The sequence below is a fragment of the Hakea prostrata genome, chromosome 6 (genome assembly GCF_041222555.1).
Source record: "Hakea prostrata isolate BN-2017 chromosome 6, UWA_Hpros_2, whole genome shotgun sequence".
Lineage (NCBI taxonomy): Eukaryota > Viridiplantae > Streptophyta > Magnoliopsida > Proteales > Proteaceae > Hakea > Hakea prostrata.
The window spans coordinates 30,280,674-30,296,356 of NC_142605.1; the positions used below are offsets into that span (position 1 = coordinate 30,280,674).

The 15,683-nt window shown below is 35.6% G+C and overlaps 2 protein-coding genes across 2 annotated transcripts; one reads left to right on the top strand and one right to left on the bottom strand.

Moving 5' to 3' along the window:
* Positions 1-452: 452 nt before the first annotated feature.
* LOC149013275 (MND1-interacting protein 1-like) lies at positions 453-3,938 on the bottom strand. Its single transcript, XM_089160175.1, has 3 exons — positions 3,775-3,938; positions 1,956-3,672; positions 453-1,404 (listed from the first exon to the last, which is right to left on the bottom strand). The coding sequence occupies exons 2-3, from the start codon at positions 3,597-3,599 to the stop codon at positions 886-888; spliced, it is 2,163 nt and encodes a 720-aa protein (XP_089016301.1). The 5' UTR covers positions 3,600-3,672; positions 3,775-3,938; the 3' UTR covers positions 453-885.
* A 6,648-nt stretch (positions 3,939-10,586) lies between these two features.
* LOC149013276 (E3 ubiquitin-protein ligase PUB23-like) lies at positions 10,587-12,679 on the top strand. The gene is made up of 2 exons (XM_089159470.1): positions 10,587-11,148; positions 11,365-12,679. Exons 1-2 carry the CDS (start codon positions 10,765-10,767, stop codon positions 12,061-12,063), a joined length of 1,083 nt encoding a protein of 360 aa, XP_089015596.1. The 5' UTR covers positions 10,587-10,764; the 3' UTR covers positions 12,064-12,679.
* The last annotated feature ends 3,004 nt before the right edge of the window (positions 12,680-15,683 follow it).

Below are 15,683 nucleotides of genomic sequence, written 5' to 3' on the forward strand. Positions count from 1 at the left end.
CTGGGTTAAAATTAATGTTGATGGGTCTTGTTTAACATCTGCAGATTCAAATTCAAGAGCAGGCTTTGGAGGGATCATCAGAGATCATACAGAAGATGTTGTTGTCCTTTTATGAAGGCTGCAATGAGAATTCAGCACGGCTGAAGCATTAGCAGCTAAAAAAGCACTGATATGGCAAAAGCCCTTGGCCTGACAAAGTTCATATCGGAAGGAGATAACCAAGGTGTTACAGACCTTGCACATCATGACAGAGGACCTAGTTGGAGAATCAGAAGAGTCTTTCAGGGTACTAGAGCTCTATCTACTAGTTTTGACTCAGTTCAGTTTGATCACACATTAAGAGAAGGGAATCATGCAGCAGATCATCCTGGCTTCCAGGGAGCTAGATTACAAGTTCTGTATTGAAATGACCCCCCCCCCCTCCTTTTTTTTCTTTCCTTACTCAGAATCTCTTATTTGATAATTTAAGCTGTAAGCAGGTTCCTGGTTTTAAATTTAAATAAATTCCTATTGCACCAAAAAAAATGCAGGATTGTTTGATTCAAGTCACAACCAACACCCAAACTTGGAGATTTGATACAACAGTTCACCCAAGTTCATCTAACATATGGACGTTAAGAAAGATGTAACAAGCATTATCTTCAATCATATTTTTGAAAAAAACTTCAGAAGGTCAACTTTATTCCAAGTAATATGCATTTTTGATATGAGAGAATAAGAACACCCTGAAAGAATATATTTTTTATTTGATACTAGTGATGCTGAAACACCGGGATATTTTCTATGGTGCTAGGTAAAACAAAGCTAGCGACCCCAACTATAAGAAAGTAAGAAAGTGTATTTTTAATGCACAAACCACTGGTCTAGGGACCTTGCTCAATGTACCTAGGAACTTGCACCATAAACATGGATTCTCTGCTCAATTTGGACACGGCAACAGGGACAAGTAGCTTTGGTCTTCTTGTGGTATTCCTCATTGCAATTGGCACAAAGAACTTGATGAGCACATGGCAAGAAAACAACTGAAACTTCGTCTTTCATGCAAATTGAGCATTTTCTGTCAAAGTCATCCTCATTCTCTGAAGAATCTAGCAATTTGTTCAGATCATGAAGCAATCTTACATTTAATGCTCTAGGGGATTTGACAGTTCCAGGGTCTCCTCTGCACAAGGTATTCAATGTGCAGTTCAGTGCAGAAGATTCCAATGATGCTTTCAGGAAAGAGAGTTCCTGTTCAAGTCTTTGGATATCATCCTTATGGCGCTGGAAGTCTATCTCTATTTTACCTCGTAAGGTCTCCCGCATTCTCTTAATGCTGACTTCGGCTGCATTTTTAGATCTCCTTTCATCCTCTGCCTGAGCCATTGCCATCTCTTTAGCCTTAACCTCTTGCCTCCACTTTCCCTGTAAAAAGATATTCCAAAACAATCAATACTATCCAACTTCAACAAAATTGATGAGAGTAAGTGGAAATGTGGAACTGAAAACATTTACCACAACAACGATATTCAAAAGGAAAACTTTGATGGGACTGCATCTCATGAGAGTTGGTCAAAGCTAATACAAGAATTGTAGCCCATTACAAGATTTGGCAAGCTGATCGAATGGTGATCAATATACTTACACTACATGTATTCAGTATAGCCTTATAGGCTCAGTGATCCATAATGGATGACAAGCCTCAGGAGATATATGTTTTGGAACTCTTTTTCAGTTGGTTAAACCATAATTTTCATGACATCTAGGTGACCAATATGCTGCCTAGGTGACCAAAGAGACATTAGTTTTCAAGGCTCCTGAATGCCAAGGCAGCCACCTAGGCAATACCTTAACAACTATGGGATGCACATCATCATTAATGTTCCTTTGCTTAATTGCTTTAAACTAAACTTGAGCCTCATAAAGGATAAAAAACCAAAATTAAAACCCAGAGATAAGAAAACTGCCTAACTCACCTTGGTTTCCTTATGAGTCCCATTGATCTGATGCAACAGCTGTTGTAACTCAGAAATTTTCCTGTTCTCCTCAGCAACCTCATCCTGCAACTTACCTTTCTGTTTCTCCCATGCCAGAAGTCTCTTAAGACACTTCTTTTCCCTCTTTGCAACCTCCAAACAGGTTGTCACCGACTCTGATGCACTCAACTTGGAAGCTACCATCTCTGCCCTGATCTCTGCATTTTCACTTTCAAGCCGTCTCACAGCAGCATTTGCACGATCAACTTGACTACCTGCTTTCCTCAGAGAAGTCTCCATCTCTGAGAGCCTCTTCATGGTAGTGTCTTCCAAAGCCTGTTTACCCTTCTTCAGACGTTGTGTCTCCTCTCTCTCCACCCGTAGTGTTTTGAGCTCTTTAAGATCATTGCTGAGCTTCCTAGCAGCTTGCATTGCCTTCTCGTGGGCCCACTCTTTCCTCTCCTTCACCTGTCCCTCAAATTCCGTAATCTGATGGATCAGATTCATGATCACCTCATCCTTTTGATCAGCTACCCCACCATCTGGTTTCTCATGAAGACTCAAATTACCCAAACTACTCAAGACAGTGTTCACCACATCCGAAGTCTGTGAATCTTGGGGCTCCTTAAAATGTTCAGGATGAACTTCAAATCTAGATACATTATCTGTTGGTTGTTCACCATTTGACAAAGCACTCGGCAAAGACTGTGATTGTACCTGGGTTTGGACCACAGTTGGTTTTGTGTTAGCACGGAAACCTGCAGCAAATGCTGCAACATTCCTTCTCAGCAGAGACTTCATTGATGGTGATAGATTAAACCTCTTCGGACACTCGATGTCTTTTGTCAAGGTAGCTCCAAAACATGAAGAGAAACCCCCATAAACAGGAATATCACAAGGTCCCCTATCTCCAAACCCCCAACCTCCATGAAATTTACAGAGACCAGGAGAAATGCCAATACTGTGAGTATTTGTGGTTTCATCATTATCAAGAGTAGGACTAATACCAGCATTAGGAAGAGGCAGAACTGGAACCTCCAAGGTGCTAGCTCGCCCAATGTGGAGTTTGCTCATGAGGAGACACCACATAGCATCACCTTTAGTCAAATGTGGTCGAACCTGCTGGAGCAGACAGACCATACCCGCCAAAGAATACTCCTCAATTTGTCTCAAATCGATGAAAACGGAAGGGGATTCCTCAGAATCCAGATTGTGACTATTACATGAGCTATTCAGATAAGCAAGCGAGTTATGAAGGATATTAGATGGAATATCCATACTACCATAGCAATGCCCATTACGCAGGACTGCTTTTAATGCAACATCTTCATCAAATCCAAGGGCAACTAGTTTCGCAATCGCATCACCATAACATAATTCAAGATTCTTCAACAGCATTTCTTCTAACTGGTCTTCCGTACAGTAACCCCAACCAACCTCATCGTCGCTAGAACTAGGGATTAGATTAGGGTTTCTAAGACGTTCACCATCATCGACAAACCGATGATCAGGTAGTTTTAGGCCAAATTCATGCGAAGCAGTGGCAAGTCCGGTTCCATCTGTGTTGTTGGTATTGATATGAACTCTTATGGATCGAGATTTTCGATTGCTACGGATATGCTTCTCTCTTACAGTGCAGCGCATATTGAAGGGAGAATCGGAATAGAGATAGGAATAATACAAGATTGGAGAAGAACCCTAAAACCAACACAAGTGACTGAAATTGCAGATTGAAAGAGTAAGAATAAAGCGTATATTAATGGGCGAATTTGATATAGAAGATGAAAAACAAAAACAAATGAGATGAAAGAAATCTCACCAATTGGATATAGAACTTGCTCTTCTCTTCTGAATTGCAGTGGAGCCAACGAAATGATATTAGACTTGGAGAGAAGCTAGAATGAGAAGAAGGAAAGCTCTGATGATGAATAGTGGGAAATCCATACGCGATGGGAAATTTCCATCTCTACATTTCCTGTTACACTTGTTTAAACCCGGAACGGCACACTAGTACCCGAAACACAGCATCTATGATGGTAAATGTCCTATTGGATCTGGATCTCCGGTGCTCTCGTGCTTTTTCACCACATATAATTAGATATTATTTAAAATTAATAAAATAATTCAAATGAAAGACCCCAAGTGAGTCCCAACCGAATGGTCCGAACCCAAGACCTTCCTGTGGGAGGTTGGGCCATTAACCACTTAACTAACCCATCATTGGCAACCCTGGATTTTAATTTGTGGGAAACTTCTGCCGATCATGATTTTGCCACATATGAAAATTTGAATCAGACGACTGTGATAAAACCAGCAAGATATATATATATATATATATATATATATATATATATATATATATATATATGTAAATATACAAATTTTAATTTTACATTCAAAGGTTTAAAATTTTCTAAATTTACAAAGTGAAGTCCCTAATCTGCCCAATTTATTTCCCCAATTTCCAAACCCTCACTTGAACTTCCCAATCCCTATCCCTCAGGTCCTCTCGACTTGGATGGAGATGGTCCTCAAGATCAAACAATGGAGATGGTCCTCAAGTAAATGTAATGCATTGGCTCTGCTGCTTACTCTGCATTGAAACCAAAATGACTTTTCCTAGTTTAGACTTTACATTGGGGGCGGCCGAAATAGTTGAAGAAGCGGTGCATCGAGATTTAGTAAGTCTTCCATTAGGAGCTGTTGTCTCCATATTTGTTGTTAGAGTGAGCATTCCAGCTGCATCAAAAATAGGTTAGTATTCAATTTACTAATGTAAACCTAACGCCTCTACTATACGCTCGCAAGAGTAGAAAAAAGTGACGCCAACCTCCCAATCGCTCAAGAGGGAATTTGAAAGCACTTCAAATGGGAATTTGGGGCTAATCTTTGGAGTTACTTTGTCGGGAAAAATGTTAGAAGGAAGCCATAGTTCTCTGTCATCTAAGTTGGGAGGAAAACTAACCATTAAAACTTAAAACTACAGACCCAGAGAAGAAAAGGCAAAAAGAGAAGTTAAAGTACAAAACGAAAACCCCAATAACCAGAGATATAAAAGAGAGACAAGAAAACTCGAAGAAACACTGAAAATGGCGGACAATGGAAGAATGGAGAGGAATTTCAAGAGCCAAAAGCAATAGAGCCGCCAAAATTTTGAGGTTGAAAAGCCATGGCTTAGGGACTTCACTTGTAAATATATAAAAAATTTAAACCTTTGAATGTAAATTTAAAACTTTTATATTTACATATATATCCCACAAGTTTTTTCATGGTCGTCCAATCCAAGTTTTCATACGTGGTAAAATCCTAGCCACAAATTAAAATTCACCAAGCCGGTTCTTAAATTTCTTCTTCTTCTTCTTCTTTTTTTTTTTTTTTTTTTTTTTTTTTTTTTTTTGCTTAAAAGAAAGAAATACTATTCAAAGAAATACTATTCAAGGAAACACCTACTACAAATTTCTTCATGAACTAAAAAGTATCCCACACCGTACTTCCCCTTCTTCCCAATGCATGTGTGGCTAGTCCGTGAAACAATTGTAGCAATTCCCTACTCTCAAACAGCTTGACCTTTTTCCTTGGATGTGGAATATAATCTAAGGACTCCAAATTTGTCATATGAAGTCAATCTCAATACGAAAAAAAATCCTCTATTGTGCATATCTCTCTGTTGTATACAGCAATGCACAACTAGAAGATGACACATGGATTATACCTAATAAATGGTTGAGATCAAACTTATAATTTTTAAGTGATTTAAACCCAGTTGTAATACCCATTTTAATTATACCCGTCCATTTCTGAACCCGATTAATGAAAAATTCATCATTTCCAAGGACTTCTTCTTCTTTTCTTTCTTTCTTTCTTTTTTTTTTTTTTTTTTTTTTTTTTTTTTTTTTTGGTCTAAGATTAGGTTTCTCCAACGAGTTCTTCTTCTTTCTCTAAGACTAGCTTTCTCTTCTATCTCTTGTTTTCCCATCAGACCTCTATGGAGAAGGAGGCGGTATTGGTGATTGTGGCACTTTAATAAGGAGATGTAGGGAGAGATATGACCCTTTTTGATAATAGAAACCAAGTTCTTCACCCGATTAGAGTTTTCAGGATGTTTTTCCAATACATGGAGGAACCCTACCCTGAATTGATGGCAGTTTCAAAAACGCCTCTTCCTGCATTATGATTAAGCATTCCTTCGTGCCAAAACACTTCAATTCGATGGAGTGATGAAGAGGGAAGTGAAGCTATGAATGTCTTCTTAAAGAAAGCAATGGAACAAATTAGATTAGAGACTCAGAGGTCACGTCTGGTAAGTGCAGTGCAGTCCACTTGCTCGATTTATTGCTTCAGAGAGGCTTTGGTGGAATACGTGCTTGATTTCTTTCTTTTTTTTGGTCAGGGGTTTTTATTCTTTCTCCTTGACAAAACGATTCCAACCCCTCATAAACAAGAAGCTCCGGCTACTCTTCCAATAGTTGTATCTGAACTCTGTAAAGGAATTGTTGAATGATGTTTTAGTAGTGTATAGAACTTGTGGTTCTTTGTTACTATGAAAGTGTTTAAAGTGATTCAATTGAAATTGTAAAAAATAAAAATAGGGTTTTGCAAATCAGAGGAGGGGAAACAAGAAATCAAAGAGAAACCTAGTCTCAAAAGAAAGAGAAAGAGGAGGGAAAACAACGAATTTCTAATTAATCGAGTTCAAGAATGGACGGGTATATAAAGGTGTATTACAAGTTTACAACTAGGTTTAAATCACTTAAAAATTGCAAGTTTGATCTCAACCATTTATTAGGTATAATCCACATGTCACCTTCTAGTGGTGCACTATTGTGCATAGCAGACGATTTTTTTCCGTCCTAATACTATTTTTCTAAGCTGTTTCAAATTCTTGAATTACTATAGTGATTGGATCTGATCTTGCACACACTCCCAATTTGCAAAACTCTAACTTGCCATTGAGAAGGATTCCCCAACAGCACCCCGAACTATCCTTCTTGTTGTGACCCATTCTTGCACACATTAAGGCTATATTATTGCTAATTAGGGCTTCTAATAGCATGACATATGCTAACTTTGTTAGGCCTAAATCTTTTTTTCTAGAGTTTCAACATTATTTCCTTCAGGTGGTTTAAGATTCAAGTCTTTAGACCAATGTTGGACAAATTTCATCACCTTAAAAGGGTCAGGTTCAGATTTTTCGGAAGATAATGTCATTATGTAGCAACCAAATACCATAACGTGTGATCATCATAATTGAAAGTATCCACCATAATTTAGCTTGATCAAGCAGAGAGTTATCAAAAAGAGAAAATGTAAAACTCATGGATATTATTAGAATGTGAAAGGCTTTCTGTTCTTCAACCTAATGGTCCTACTACCTAAATCCTTATGGTCCACTCCCAATTGATAAAGAGATGCCAACTTGATTTGATACCTCGACTACAAAGCACATAATGAGTAGGAATCACAGTCCATTTGAATAATAGTTCCTTAATTGGTATCCCTGCATTCAGTAAACTCCAGAAAAAGGTTTTAAATTTTAGATAGATGCTAATCTTCCAAAACAACTTCCACCAAGAGGGTGATATAGGGTGTGGGCATGCATTGATTGAAGACAACAATTCCTTATATGCTAATTTTGTAGAAAGGTGGCCAAAGGTGGAAAAGTTTAAGATCCAAGAATCTTGCTCCGAGTTTAATAAAATTTCATTGATCGCACTGATGACCTCATGAGAAAAAGTGAGTGATATCCCTTGCGTAAAGCTAGTTCGACTTCCCACCACAACTACATTGTGGCCTTCCTTGACTGAAAATGTTGGTTGATTATCGATTTGACCCACCAAAACGAGGTCTCTCGTCCATTTTCCTCTTTCCTGAACACCAATCCTGCAAGAGGAGGGATAATTTTATGCAAACTATTCCATATTAGTGAACCAGATTTGTTTCTCACCTTGGAGTCAAACAGGGAGGTATTAGGGAAATATTTAGCTTTTAGGCCTTTGGCTCAAATAGAGTTGGGCTTTGATTAGAGCCTCCATCCCTACTTAGGGAGTAGAACCTTGTTCATCGGTTTCATCTTTTTTAAGCCAAGCCCTCCTTTATTTTTGGGCAACCAACATTTATCCCAAGATATTGAGTGGAGGAGCTTTATGTGAATTAGATTTATCTAACCAAAACCTTAGGCAAATCGAATTGAAATTGAAAACCAAATTTGTTCTCAATCAATCCCGATATGGATACGGAACTAGTTATAGTATGGCTTCTTTTATTTGGTTCTTATATGGTACTTTACTTCTCGTATTTTTGTTTCCTCTTAATGAAACACTATCCAATTTTTATTTTTATTTTTTCAATCGAAAATACTTATCAATCTTGATTCACATTAGATTGAATCTCATAAGAATTTAACATCCTAATAGTCAAGTTAGGAAGAAACATGAAATTCTTTTGACGAATGATTGACAAGATTTTTCAAATAAGGAGAAACACAAGCATTCATTGAAGTTGATATATAACTAAAAACGAAGACTTTTGATGTGTAAAACGTTGGGAAGTAGTAGGCACTAGATGTCAAGATATTGGAGTCATGTTGGACCGCGTTGGGCCTTTTAAGATCTCACGGCCTGACCATGAGTTCCCCAAGTTAGGTTTAGGCCTATAATCATGAAGGGCAAGACACCTTGCCCAAAAAAAGATTATTTTTCTGTCAGGAAAACAACGTGCTCTCATGACGCTTCTCAATCACATACTAGAAGTGAGACCTACCTCTAAATAGTGACAAAATGGATTAGTGGGTCGTATCTATTTTGTATGTTTGAGAAGCATAGGGGAACACACTGTTCTCCCATGATGGTGAGGTGATCCAAACTCAGAATAAGGGACTGTATTCTCTCACTCCTTTCTACCAAATATTTAGGAGGACATCCATCTCTGACCCACCTTGTTAATGTGTGGGCCCTCTTTTGTATTTTGTGATAGAAAGGTTTGAAGGGAGCAAAATCTTTTAACTCTGGGACAAAAAATTGAGAGGGGCAAAAAACGGTGGGAGGAACAAATTTTTATGTGGAACCAATCAATTTTATATGTTTAGATTTATATAAATGCAATAGTGTAGAATTCCTATATAACAGGTCAAAATTATATAAATATTTTTAGTACTGGTTGTTGATCTGTTGCATTAACCCACTTCCTTTATTTGAACTTAAAATTGTTATTTATAAAAAAAAAATTGATATACACACCAAACAATGGCAAAATTTGCTTGAATTCATATAAATTTTTTATAAAATGCATACCAGAAGTTGAGGGTTTGGCTAACTAAAGGGTGATAGAGATGCAGTTAGCAACCATTCCACTAATATAACCAAAAAGGGAAAGACATAACGGATAAAAATATTTTTTTAAAATCCTGTGCATCCACCACTCTTTGTTTCTTCAACTATTCAATATTTATTTTTTTGTTACTTCAACTCAATATGAGCTGGTATTTGTATATTATTCAACTTAACACAAATTCTTAATTAATTAAAATTACTTTAATTTCTTAATACATGATTTGGTCCCATCAAAAAATTGTAAATATAGATCAAGTGGACCACAAAATTTTGAGTTGACATATACTTCTAAATTCATACAGGTTTTTTTCTTCTAATTAATATACATGTTGAGATTTAATATTTCATTATTTACTATAGAAGAGGACATGACAAGCAATTTACGGGGTAATCTTCTCTTCTATATCCGAAATTTGGTATTATTGATTTTTTTTTCGGTCGATTTCTTATTCTTAGATGTCTTACTAGTATCAGGTTATCTCTAGGAAAAAGATATTGAGTGTATTTTTCTAATTGTATTCCTTAAATTTTTCTTTTTCACCTATTGACATATGGTTCTCGAAGTCTTTGAATGAAAATTTGAGTAACTTACAATGTTTACTCTATACTTAAATTTGGGTATTTGAGATGTATGTGGGTCTTCCATCACATAGATCAAACCATGTACTATAAATTGATGCCGGATATGAAACATATGTGTCACGTATAGTATCTTAAGTCTTTTTTCATATGATTAGTAATCCAAGCAAATTTTAATTAGATTTTTCTCTGTTCTTTGAACTCTTGTGAATGATGTGAAGTATTTCAGCTTCACCACTACGATCATGTGTGTAGATTTCTTGGCTGGATTTTTCCATTCCAATTTCCACCCAAGAAATTCACGTTCTCCCTTCTTCCCTTCCTACGACTCTATCTCGTTTAGTTCAAAGTGATGCAAACAAAAAGAAATACTATAGATTGTAATCCTGGTTCTATTATTTTAACAATAAAACCACCTTCATTCCAAAAGAAGGAAATTTCTCTGTTCTTTGTTTTTGATAAAAATTTTTCTCTGTTCTTACTTCTTATGAGAGAGAGAGAGGAATGGCCGCTCAACTGTCCTGCTGAGCTAGCTTAACTAATCACTAATTAAACCACTCTTCGCATTCGGCGCCGGTTTCTTGGAAAGTTTGAATTTGAATCTAAGTAAATTTGTGGAAGATGTCAGCTTGAAACTCCCAATAATCTCATTTCTCTGTAAAGTCAAAAACCCAAAATGGTTTATTATTTAGTTTCCCCTAAAAACAACAATTTCTTTCAAAAGAATTCCCTTCAAATCTTCCAACAGTATCTTTTGGAGAACCAAATAATCTATCCATGTTACAACTTGCAAGAGCATCTATTGTGTTTGACTTTGATCATTTCTTTCTCTTTCTATCTATATCTAGATGGAATAGTACTGTTGTCTACCCTTCTTCCTCTCTCTGCAAATTCAAGATTGGATGATGGAAAAGGAGAAAAAACTTGCAGATCCTTCTATGGAGGTTCCTTTATATTTCAGGTGTCCCATTTCAATGGAGATCATGAAAGATCCAGTTACAATCTCCACTGGTGTCACATATGAAAGGAAGAACATTGAGAAATGGTTCTTCACCTACAAGAAGACTACTTGCCCTGCAACGAATCAGAAAATTGACCACTTTGATCTCATCACTCCTAACCATACCCTCAAGCGTCTCATTCTTTCATGGCAAGAGCAAAAAACCAATGTTCTTCAATCTCCAAGTTCTACATCATCACAGCAGACGCAGGCGCCCATTATCATTTCATGCAAGCATGATGAATTGCTCTCCTTGTTTTCCACCATCCAGTCAACACCATTCAAGGTAAGTTTACTCAAGAAGCTTAGATCAATTCTAGAATTGGGTAATGAAATCCAAACTGATTTTGTTCAATCTGGAGGTATTGAAGTACTCAGTCAAATAATTATTCAAACACTTTATGAGCATAGATCTGATAATTTCATCACATTTCGGGCTTGTGAAGAAGCTATATCTATCTTAGATGAACTAGTTTTCTCAGACGAATCGATATGGCTTCAGATTATGATTCCAAAACCTGACTGCATCAAAGCAATGGCATTGGTGCTTCAAAGAGGAAGTGCAGAAGGAAGGCTTCACTCAGTTTCAATTTTCAGGAAAATGGTTAAAGTGGTGGAGTATGATTTCAGTTGGGTTGTTCAAGATCAGAGCATTGATCTATCAAAGGCCTTGCTAGATTTGTTATCAGATGAGAACATCAACAGTAAGGTCTTTACATATGCCTTAGATGTTCTGTTTCACATCATTGGACCATCCAAAAAGAACAGAATAAAGGCTGTTGAAGCAGGTGCAATCTGTGTTCTAGTTGAGCTTCTTCCAGATTCAAACAGACCCAAATGTGAGAAGATATTGATGGTGATCAAATTGCTATGTGAATGTGCAGAGGGAAGATTGGCTTTAGTTGAACATGGGTTTGGGATTGCAGCAGTTTCTAAGAAGATATTAAGAGTTTCAGATACAGCAACTAAGCTTGGTTTGAAGATTTTCTGGTTGATTTGCAATTCACATCCATCAATCAAGGTTTTAGAGGATATGTTGGTTTTAGGATCTGTGAAGAAGTTCTTGGCTTTGGTGCATTATGTTAACATTGGGCAGTCATCAATCAAGAACAAAGCAATCAAAATCCTTAAATTACATGGAAATACATGGCAGCAATATCCTTGTTTCCCTTGTGAATTGAAGAATTGTTTAACCCCATGAATTAATCTATCTTCATCTCTATTCATCAATCTCAACAAATTTTGTACTGATCAAGAGTGGTTGTGATTAGTTAAGTGTGTGTATCTGTTTTCTGGGGGCTTGATTTTTTCTTTCTTTTTTCTTCTTTTTTTTGGGTTTTGTTTGGATGGAGGGAAGAGATTAGTTGCAGAGTTGTATATATACATCTTTCTCCCTTCTTGTCAATTAAGAACATACATATAATTTTGTAATGCTTCAACCTAGCCTAGTCTAGCTCCAGTTTTCTTTTCATGCAGGTTATGGTTTGTGAGATTAACTTAAAAGATGAAGATGAACATTAGAAAACATTGAATAGACTTGGCAATTTAGAGTTAATAATATACTTCAGCAATTAAACAAACCTATTGAACATGTAAGATGTATTCTTTGGTCAATGGTCAGCCAAATAATTTTTTAATTTATCTATTAAATTTCACTAGAAAAGTATGATTATGCATGATGGACTATAATAATCGTCATTCTCCTCTATGAACAACTTAATTTAATAGCATAAAAACATAACTTTCTTGGTGGGTTACATTTCAAGGTGACATTGGTGTTGGAAAGTCAAATATGAAATTTCAAAGTAATAGATCGATGTGGGGTTTTTATTACAACAAAAATGTATAACAAGAGTAACAAATGAAGATCATCAAAATTAGATATTTTATACATTTTTGTAATGAAAACAATGTATAGAAAAGTGAGCCATCTTGAGAATTTATGTGGTCCATTTGAAGACTATGTCCGCGGCTAAGGAGAGATTTAGTGCTTCATTACTAAAAAAAGAGAAGATACGATTTTAGCCATTTTCTATCTCCTCTCAACCTCTTAGGAGGTTACAAATAATTTTAGGTAACATATTCAAAAATAAAATCTAATAGCATATCATAGAGTTTTTAAATTAAGAGTGGTATGATTTCTTAAAATGCATTTCACTACTAGTTCTATTGGTTTTATTACTTTATATCAAATATTCGAAAAGTCTCATAACCTAGAATATTTTTTATGGGAAGGTTAGTGGAACATGAAAATGAAAGAATAACTTGTGGGCTTTGTTAATATTAAAACTCGATGTTGTAGTTTATAAGTCACGATCTCTCTTACTAGTTCATCATCCATGGAAACTTTGATGAAGGTAACAAAATGGGAAGATGGACAAAAATTTGCATACTAAACTCTAAATTTTAGGTTGATCAAACTCATTTAAGGAGACTGAAGCCAGAGAAATTGAACAAGAAATTTTTCAATCTATTACGAAATGATTTATAAAAGATAAATAAAACCGATGAGAGTTATTGAAAAAAAAATTATATATCATTAATAAATATGAAAATTTTTCTAGTAGAAAGAAAACCCTATTTTCCTATAATTGATGGCATACATGAAATTTTGCAAATTAATGAAAATAAAATTTACAAAAGTATTGTAGTCCATAGAAGGCCCATGTAAAATGTCAAACGAGCCTTTTATATACTGAAGAAATCTGTTCACATGATGGCCCACTATAAACACATTTATTTGGGCCAAAATTCTGTATGCCCACTTCTAAACTATAAGGCCCACAGTCTAGCCCATATTTTTGGGTAAGACTATCAAGCCCATATTACCATTAGTTATTTTGTAATCCAAATCCTATCCGACCTCGTCGGGACTAGTTATTTTGTAATCCAAATTTGTTCGTCGAGTTAAAAAGTTGGGCCCGGCTTGGACCAGTCTCACGGTGAGTTTCAGTGTTCAGGCCCATAAGGTTTTATTGACACCCCTAAGATCTACCATAAAGTTAGGTTTTATCTACAATGAAGATAAGTACTAATGCATGGATCTTTTGACCTTTTGCTTTCTCAAAATTTACCTTTTGGTTCATTAGCAGTGAAAAGTATTAAAATAAATAACAAAAGAAATTACTAAGATTGATAAATTCTTAATGTTAATAATAATATTTTATTTTATTTTTATTATCAAATATATATGAGTAGAATTTAGATTATATTTCTTACGTGTCATCCACATGTCACGGGACCACTTAGGTGAGACAACTGCCAAGATAAAATTAAATGGATAATGATCAATGTCAACATAGAAAAGAAAAATGTCTTCTAGGCAAATCTCTATTTGAAAAAAAAAAAAAAAAAATTGAAAATTCTTTTTTAAATGCGTGTTTTAGGCCTTGGCGAAACCAAAATGTAAACCATCAGTTGAAGATCCTTTGTATAAACCTTTGTCAAACATCAATTTCAGTTATTATCTTTTGATAAAAAATGAACTTTAGAAAGCTACTAACTTATTTTTAACTAGTCAAAATAACGGGTGAAAAGGTGGAGTCCAAATCCTCACCCCGTCAGGAGAGCACAGACTGCTCCCGACGGCTTCCCAACCACACAAACACGTGGGGCCCACAGGTGAAAAACACTTTTTGAAAAATATTTTAAAAAAAAAACTTCAAATTTTTCACCTGTGGGCCCCACGTGTTTGTGTGGTTGGGAAGCCGTTGGGGAGCAGTCTGTGCTCCCCCGACGAGGTGAGGATCCGGACTCGAAAAGGAGTCATATGAGATACAAAATGAATGATTCTAGAACTATCTTATAAATTTTGCATACCATTTTAGATGATCCATTTAATTTAATTTAGTTAACATCAAAGTTACTTTCTTGGTAGGTAACCTTTTTAAGTTGAGGTTAACGGGGTGTTGCATCTAAAATTGACCTTTTATCATGGATTAGCCTTAGAAATCGATCTTACGCCTATTTGACAAGACAAATAGTGAGAATAGACCGACCTGCTTGACACGTTAGATCCCAAATGAAACAAATTTTGTATCATGAATGCGTCATCCACATTCGCCTTATCCTTAGTTTCCCTATTAGACTGGTACTCTCTTTAGTTGGTGAGTTATCTATGATGGCCATATCCTAAGAGTCTTGATTCCATGAGGCGTGATTATTGCCCTTGTTTTCTTTCCTTCTATGGCATTAATGCTCCAGGGCTCCAGCCCTTTGTGTCGGTTCATTCTTGACCTTGCACCACTTTTTCTCAAGAGTATGACGTCGAACCTCGAAGTCAACTTGGTTGGTTTAGTCGGTCGAATCACCTGAACAAATATTTATAAAACATGGGAAAAATAATTAAAAAAAGAAAAGAAATTCATGCCCCCAATTTTACAAGATTATGATTCTATTTCTATATAAGAATCGAAATAGAAAAATAATTGATTAAATAAATATAAAATATAAAACAAGTTTATGAAAAATATATCATATTTGTTAACTTGTGGATACTAACTGTTAATTGTTTTTAAATATATTTAAAATTCAAACGTAGATGTACCAAAATGCCTTTCAAGCTATTTAATATATTTTGTTATTTTATATATAGATATATTAACCATATAATTATAAGCAATTATCTCTTTTTAAAACAATATATTAACAATATATTAAATAACCTAATGAGTATTTTAGTAAGTTCATGTTTAAAATTTGAATATGCTTAATAGTGGCTAATGATGTTAGTTTACTTGGAGAACCCTAACTTGGAGAACCCACACGTAATATATTACACTAAAGGAACCCAAACATCAAAAATTATTTTATTTATTATTA

Coding starts and splice junctions, on each gene's coding strand:
- LOC149013276 (XM_089159470.1), top strand. CDS start 10,765: ATGATGGAAAAGGAGAAAAAACTTGCAGATCCTTCTATGGAGGTTCCT. Junction 11,149..11,364: donor TCCAGTCAACACCATTCAAG/GTAAGTTTACTC, acceptor ATATGGCTTCAG/ATTATGATTCCAAAACCTGA.
- LOC149013275 (XM_089160175.1), bottom strand. CDS start 3,599: ATGCGCTGCACTGTAAGAGAGAAGCATATCCGTAGCAATCGAAAATCT. Junction 1,405..1,955: donor GGACTCATAAGGAAACCAAG/GTGAGTTAGGCA, acceptor ATCTTTTTACAG/GGAAAGTGGAGGCAAGAGGT.